General features: G+C 43.2%; 1 protein-coding gene across 3 annotated transcripts in view; it reads left to right on the plus strand.

Moving 5' to 3' along the window:
* Positions 1–7,805, plus strand: part of MSRB3 (methionine sulfoxide reductase B3) — a 75,257-nt gene extending 67,452 nt beyond the window's left edge. For all 3 annotated transcript variants that reach the window (XM_015855672.3, XM_015855704.3, XM_085514493.1), the window contains 2 exons: positions 880–977; positions 5,087–7,805. In XM_015855672.3, the coding sequence (XP_015711158.2) occupies positions 880–977; positions 5,087–5,251 (263 nt within the window). In that variant the 3' untranslated portion in view covers positions 5,252–7,805. The remainder of the gene's footprint in view (positions 1–879; positions 978–5,086) is intronic.
* The last annotated feature ends 589 nt before the right edge of the window (positions 7,806–8,394 follow it).

Genomic DNA, 8,394 nt, shown 5'->3' on the forward strand with positions numbered 1-8,394 from the left:
CCACATCTTCTTTTACTGAACAGGAGATTTTACTTCTCTTACTCATGGAAAGTTGTATACATCCTTTACTCATCTGCATGCAGTGATTCACAACTGCTGCTATTTAATAGCTTATTGCAAGTCATTTTATGAAATCATCTGTAGCAAATACTTAGCAGATACTAGAAGAACAAACAAGGAAGTTTCCTCTGCATGGGCATATGTGTAATACACAGAGAGTAAGAGTTATCTGTGTGTGTTGCAATATTTGGCAGGAGACTGAATGAGAGGGATGCATATCTGGTGGGATTTCAGATGGGCCCTGGTGGATGTTGACATGACCTCGAGGCCTATCAGGTCCTTATGTGGGAACTCAGCTTCAGGAAATGGTGCATATGATTACATTTTCCGAGGTGGTCAGCACCACTGCAGCTGCGTTCTGAACAGCAGCATCTCTCAGCATGTGAGAGGAAGTTCCAAAAGCTGAGAAGCCAGGGTGAGGAGACAGCTGCCCAGAGCTCCTGGTCCTCTCAAAGCAGGAGCAGTGGCATAACATGCAGAGAAGATAATTAATGAAGTTGAGACTGGAAGCAGCCTGGGCCATAATAGTAACCACTCCCTGTTTGAGTTTGTGATCTTGAGGAATATGGGCCTGGCAAAGAATAGAGTCAGGATCATGAACATCAGGAGAGCAAAATTCTGTTTAAGGAACAATTGGATGAGATCCCCAGGGAAATTGTCCATAGGGACATAAGAAGAGATTAGGAGAGTTAGAACCAGATTAACTTTCAGGTTCCTTCCAACCCAAGCCAACATTTTTCAGTGTGATTCTCTCTTTTCTTTTTAGTATGCCATCATATACGCTGTCTTTTCTTACTTACCTTTATTCCTCTTTTCCAGGTTGGCCTTCCTTCTATGATGTGATCAGTCCTGATACAATTACTCTCACTGATGATTTTTCCTATGGGATGCATCGGATTGAAATATCCTGCAGTCAGGTTAGTTTATAGCACACAAAGACCATTCTGATGGCAAAGGCTGCAAAAATCATTACAGCGTGCTGTATTTTCTCTAAGATTTGCAAACCTTTCAGTTCCATTAAATAGTAATCATTATAAGAGAGCACAATGGGCCGTAGGTATAACAGCTGGGTGGAATGAGCACAAGGGCTTGTTGGAATGCACGTTGTTGTCTGGTGTGAGATTTAACAGAGCAGATGTAAATGGCCAGGCTTGGTGCTGAGTCTACAGAAATTGTCTTCCTGAAGAGGATCCCTTCAAAGGAGCTCCTGTGCCTGGCTGACCTCCTCCACATGTGAGCAGCCAGGATGGAAGCTGGAAGCAGTGGAGCAACTGCCCGTGTGCTGATTCCATCACTGCACATTACCGTGCAGCAGCTCTAAGTCAGCCCCAGCGCACATTCCCAGCACGGTCCTCATGGCTGCCTCAAACATTCCTGTCTGCCATAATAATGAAGTCAGTAGTCATTCACATCACGCCCAAATTTTCCGTTATCTGTCTTGTTCTGCTTGCTTGCTCTCACCCTTTGTGCTGCTCTGCAAAGGGAACGGTGCAGTCATTGCCTAACAGAGGCGCTCGGCAGATGTACCCAGCAGCTTGCGGCTCCTGCTCCATGCACCCACTTTCCTCCTAAGGGAAGCAGGGCTTCATCTGGGCCGTGAGAACTTGCTGTGCTCTTTCCAGACAGCAGTGCTGGTAGGATAACTGATTTCAGCGCTGATGATACAAGTCCTCACATGTTAATCAGTTCTCATATAGAAATGCTCAGAGCGAGTTAAGAAGTTTCTTGAAGAGAGGCGAGATCATCTTTATGTGGAGAATCCACTAACTTCACTCTGGGTAGAGGGTCTGGCTCTCATAAATATGTTTATGGCCAAATCAGCATACCTTGTGCACAGCGCTATAGTTTTTACAAATGTACAATGTACATTTACATTTTTGATGTTGTTTTTTAGCAGATGGGTTTTAATACTTTTGGAACATCCATTTCCCTAAAATTCCTTAGCAAGGTAGCAACAGGACCACAGGCTGGGAGTCTCTCGCTTCATCAGTAATTACTGGAGTAATCAAAACTGTAACTTACTTCCTTCACCTCTGCTTAGGGCTGAATAGTGCTAAAATAAGCGTGCTACCAGCTTGCTGAACATGTGTCTGCTGACACCCTTCAAAAGATGGCCACAGCTCCTGGGTTCACTGGAGGAAAGCCCAAGGCAGCCTGTGGTCAGGACATGGAATCTGGGAATTTCATTTGCCTGCTGCCAAACAAAACAGCACTAGCAGACCTGAGACCAGCAGCGTTAGCAGCAGGCACAAACAGCCACCATAAACTTAGAGCAAAGCCAAAAACTGAATGTATAGCGTTAAGAAAAAAGCACAACCAAAGTCGCTGTATAATCCACTGGCAACATGTGATCAGTTCTGCCAGCTTCCTGGTGCAGTAACCCCACGGATGATCAAGTCACACAGGAAAATAGCTTGAAGATTGGTGAACATCTTTGCAGCCACTGCTCAGCGCAGTTAATACCACCACATTGTGTATCCATAACAAAACCATTTCCTCCCCTCCTCAGAGCCCTCGGAATGTGAATCACACGTGCAGCTGCACAGAAAGGCACAACTTTACTGCAGCTTGGAAATGCACGGGATTGATATGGCAGGCCTTAGTGAAACAGGAGGGAAGGACCCTCTCCCACACCCAAGCCCTTATTAATCTTTTGCAGATGAAAAAGTAGTTGCTTTTTCTTTCAAAGTCCTTTCACCTCTCTGAGAGAGTAAGAAACATCTTTTAATCTTCTCCATAATGGAAAGTGTACAGTAGGGGGGAAATAGCTGTAGAATAAAGCAAAGACATGCGTGGGCTTATCCTAAAAATAACTTTTTGGAAGCGCGTTGCCCTGGATGTATTTAAAAGGTCGATTTTTAGTGGCAGGTGGAAGTTAATTGCAAATGCATTTGAGGAATAATGTAAATCTGTTTGCGGCTCTCCCTTTTTTTCTCTTTCCTGCTTGAGAGTTCCTTCCCCTGAGGTCTCCCTTGCTATTATTTGTACCTGTAAGAATCAATAAAGTTTTGTAGTCGCAGAAGAGTTGTTTGCACATTGCTAGCTCAGAATGGGTTGCAGCAGCTGACTGCAAGCTGCTCTCTGCAACTGCCGGCAGCATATTAGAACCAGGAGGCTGGAGATCCAAGCATACTGACAGCTAGCAGCAGCCCCCCCTTTCCTGCTCCTAAAAACATAGTTCAGATGCTTCAGTCCATGTCACCATCCTAAGTGCATTCTGCCAGGGATATTTGTGCATAAGGCCTCAACAGATGATTGTTGCTTCTGGCGAGGCTTTGCAGGCATGCCTGTACGCCCTAGAAAAATGGTCGGCACCTATTGTGAGTGGGGAGGACAGCAAAATCAATTCATCCTTTGTGCTCTCAGCTGAGGGCCAAGGTTCTTATGCTGCGATACAAAGGGTTGAATTACTTTTCTTTTCAGGGCAGATGAGTTATAGAGTCCTCTACAGAGAGAATCGCCACATAAATTTTTGGTGAGGGGTAATCTCCAAAGGTAACAAATTTTGCAGTAATCCAACCCTGGTGTGATTCTGCCAGCACAAGAAGGTGTAATGCGACTACCTTGAACTTGAGCACAGCTTTTCAGGTTTTGTGAGGAAAGCCTTTTTGATAGATAGTCTCCCTGGTCTATATGTTTGTGAGTATATTACTCCTGCAGACCGTTTCTCTCTATGGTTTCTCTTCTTCTGTTTCTGTCCAATGGAGACGGAATGATTTATCTTCAGGCAAACGTTAATCTGGAAAAGATCTGTTTAACACTTCTAGGCAGGAGGTTTTGAAGCGTTCTTCCTCGAGATGATTTAATTAGGATGCCGAACATTTAGAAAAATGCTCTCTCTGGGACACTAAGTTTCTTCAGACTTTTTTTTTCTGAGGTATGGAACAGCTTTAATCAGGTGAAGTGCCTCATTGTGAGAGACTCTGCTTGTAGAAACTCCTCAGGTTTTCTGTCCAAGCTGCTTTAAAAAGGGCCTCCAGCCTGAAGGATAATGAAATAAGGGCTGGAGAATGGAAGAAAAGGTTGCAAGGCAGTGGTCTTCCAGGAAAACAAGCTTTGTCTTTTGTAATAGCCCTGCAATTTTCCTTTGCCTTTTCCCGTTTGTCTTGTTTTTTCTTCCATCACTGCAAAGTCCTTCTGGGCTGCGGTGTTCCCTCTGATTGTCTGTGGGAGCTCTGGGATGTGGAGGCTGGGGCTGCAGATCCTGAGGATTTCTGTGGGCTGCCACTAACCAGAAGCATTTCTATTCCTCCTAACTGCCATGAAAGCTTCAGTCTGCTGAGAGAGTATAACCTGAAGCCAAGACTCTTACCTGCTTCTGCAGGCGTCCTTCTTAGTGCTTTGATGAACTGAAAGCACTAACAGCAGGAGTACATTAGCAGCACATTAACTGCAGGGTAGAAAGTTGCCATCACTAACTCATTCACCATTCAGTAGTGCCTCTCTGTATTTGGAATGCTGTGAATTAATTAAATGTTAAGAATAATTGGCGCTTCTTAATTTTTGCTGTCTGACTGAGAACCTGCTAACAGCTCTGTGATCTCAGTTACATCATTCCAGCTCTCACTGAGATCAGCCATTGACTTGAAAGGCAAAGGCTCTTTAGGAAAGCAGCATGACTTTCCTGTTGAAGATAAATATTTCTCCAGTGCAACCTTTTATTTTACTTTTTTTTTTTTTTTTTCTTTCTTGTGGCAGACTGTAAAAATGAACTTGTGGAATTTAAGTGACTAATTATAAAAAGTTAATATTATCCCGATACTTTGTCAGCTGCAAAGTGCAGGGATAGAAATAATGTGACATGAAACGTGCAGGAAGGCTGGGCTTTAAATCTCAATCATTGGTGGTATCAGCAGATCACCTTCCTGGATAGCTCTCATCCATAAACATAGGCTGTGGATCCCAACCACAAGGGCTGCGTAGGCACTAGCGTGCTTTCCTGGAAGCAGCACTGCATAACACTGCCACGAATGACACTGTTGAGCTGTGCAGAATCCCAGTGATACCCTGTTGTGTTTTGTTTCAGTGCGGCGCACACCTTGGGCACATTTTTGACGATGGACCTCGTCCAACTGGCAAACGATACTGCATAAACTCTGCTTCGTTATCCTTCAAACCCGCAGAGAAGAACAGCGCAGGGGAAGGCAGCGGTAGCACCCGTCCTGCCCAAACAGGCAAAGCTGAGCTGTAGGACATGGCAAGCCTGGAGAGAGCTGCTTTCATCCCACACAGCTCACAAGGCATGTTTTCTGAGCTACCTGCTACCTTATATCCTAAGAATGTGTTAATGTATGAAAGCATTTTTCACCATCCTTTTTCTTCCACTCCTTTCTGGAGCCGAGGCCTTGCCTGCCAGTGCATTTTACTATATAATTGGATTGAAAAATGCGTTGACTGACTCTATGGGTTTTCTTCTTTTGTTTTCTTTTGTTTTTTTTTTTAGAGATTGCTTTGGGGAATCCTTAAATCAAGGGACTTTGGCACTGTGAGTGAGTAGTTTCTTACTGTAGGTCTGAATAATATTCGTTTTTGTGTGGGAGATGGGAATTGTGTTTATCTCCAGTTTATAGGAAATTTCTGGGCATAAGAAATCCTGGATTCCCAGCACGTTTCTGCTTTGTTCTGACTTGCGAGGCACGCAGCCTTTGGTCATATGCATTCAGCCATCTCCCAGTATCAGCCGCACCCTGCAAAGACTCGTATTTATGGCTGTTCCTTCCCAACTAGAAGAGATGGATAAGATGCAGAGCCCATCCTTTGGCTAACTTACTGCCAACATTTCAAGGGTGTGGTTAGAAAAGGCGTAAACATTGTCTCAGCATCTGTTTTCCCCTCTGGTATTCAAATCAAGGCTCTAACTAGTAAGGCTCACTTATGCAAGCTCCTAATGAGACTTGGTTGTTTTGTGAGGCCTGAAATCTGAATTGAGGCTGAAATCTGCAGGTGGCCATTCCATGGGCAAGTGCAGAGGCAAACTGGAGCACTGCTAGATAAGGGATGACACCATGCTCTTTATCTGGTCAGCTGCTTGACAGTAGGATTCATAAACAGGACAGCTTCTGCTAAAAAGGAGCTCAGGAACGCAGCAGGCAGGGGGACACCTGAAGTGCCCTGTCTGATGGTGGGGCCTGGACACGTGCTGCCTGCAGGGCTGTGGCCCTTGTTTTGTGCAATTGAGATGTAGGACACGAGTGCAGAGTTGGTTTAAGAAATGAATCGGAAAAAAGCCTATCAAAGCTCCAGCAGTTTTCATGTAGCAAGATTTGCCACCCTATAAGGTGTTTTTCACAGCTGCTTTTAGGTTTTATTGAACAAGTTTGCCTAGAATTGTGCATAATACTGTTTCTTAAGCTATAACATATAGTATTTGCTGACACCGCTTTGCCTTTAAGCGTTGAGAGACTTGATGAATACGGTATTCACTTTTATTAGCAAGCCGTGTGACTAACATATTTGGATCCAGTTTTATTTCCAGGAGGAGCAAAACAACCACTGATTTTTATGGAAGTAGGATTGAGGTTTTTATGTCGGTGATAATAAACACATTTCCTAGAGTACAAACATACTTCTGTTAAAATGCAGCCACTGTTAAAGCATGCAGAATGGCCAGAATCTCCAATACAAATAGCAAATGCATGAAAAAAGCGCGCAGTACCTCAGCTTAGACTACATGCAAATCAGATGATAAATACTTAGAGCTGAAAGTGCAATGAGCACCTTCTCACATGAGCATTCCCCCAGATGTCGTACAAGGAATTGCTTCTAACAAGGCTGCTGTGGACTGACCTGCGCTGTTCCAAGGCAGCCAAGTTCCTCCTGGTTCCATCGGTTTTTAGCAGTTTCTTAGAGAAGGGCTGCTCTGATCTCTCACTTTTATTTAAAGAAAAGTGGGTTTTCTTGACCACATTTTCTGACATAAACGTAAAAAAAGGCAGCATCTATAAAAATGTGGTACATAAATGTGGTTTAATTCCAGATTGCTGTTGGATTTAAGTGTTATCAAATTTCAGTCTATTTCTGCCTTATGTTAAAGAAATATATTGCTTAAACTTCAGTGTGCAGTAATGTGTGCTGTCCTACAGGAGATTTATTCTTGCAGGATATGGAGTGCAATGAAATGAGTCAATATGGTGAGGTGTATGTGATCTCTGGGAGTTAGACCATTTAACATAGGAAATGCATTGTTCTCTCTTGTGCGCAAACTATACCACAGCGCAGGGCAAGGTAAGACAGATTTCTTTTTATTGCTTTAAGAAGATGCTAGGAAGGGCTAGTGTTGAACCCTCCATACTTGGTTCGGTCTGGTTATGATCATGCCGGAGGAAATTTGGGAATAGAGCACAATGTATAGAACAATAGGAGAATATTTCTGTATCTTTACATTTTGCACTGTCTAGATGCTTATGAAAACTGAATGCAAATTCTGTAGAAATAGCAAACTATATTTTATAATATCTCTATTGTTACTCAGATGTTTAAATAGCATACCTTAAAATACCATGTCACACATTATTTATATATACTATATATATAAAAAATTGCACGTTTTATATATATATATATATATACATACACAAACATGTATCTATCCAAGTATAATTTTAGCTTCAGTACCTTTTTAATAACTGAAACCTTTCCTTAAAAGAGTTCAATACTTTTAAGAAATCAAATATACGTTTTTCAAATTAAATTTGTTTTCATATATTTGTTGTACACGGATATAAAATAAATTCCTTTATAAATAATCCCACTCTCCTCCCTCGTTTGTCTGTTTTTGCAGCAGGTTTATGTGCCCACAGCTGCAGTCCAAGAGCTGCTCTTTCTTGCTTTCTCTAAGCTGCCAATATTGTATGGCAGGCAAGTGGCATGCGAGCTGTAGGCATCCCGCAGTGCCTGGGCTCAATCAGCAGCCAAGAAACTTGGCTGGAAAGGGGTTTTGGCAGGGCTTTGTCTGTAAGGACAGAAGTTGGGAGCACATGGTGGGCAGCAAGGTAGTGCCACTCAGTAAATCGGCTCAGCGGTGGGTCTGGAAAGATGGATGCAAGGGAGGAGAAGAACTTGCAGGCTGTTCTCAAACCTTTTTCCATGCTTTTACTCCCAGGAACCTGGGAGTTACTGCAAGATTAATTCACTTGCTGGATGTCTTTGGACACAATGAAGACTTATTTTTCCACCTTAGTATAATGTTTATTAGTCCAACGATTACTCCCTTCTGATACTGCCTCTTAGCCTGTAGTTCCCTTTCAGACCCATGATTGTGTGATGCTCCCAGACTGATGGACTAACTGGTATCTAACGAAATAGGATGCAGGTCTGGGCACCCCGCCCTGCCTT

This window comes from Coturnix japonica, chromosome 1 (genome assembly GCF_054131305.1).
Source record: "Coturnix japonica strain WE chromosome 1, WE-NBRP24, whole genome shotgun sequence".
In the NCBI taxonomy this organism is placed as follows: Eukaryota; Metazoa; Chordata; class Aves; order Galliformes; family Phasianidae; genus Coturnix; species Coturnix japonica.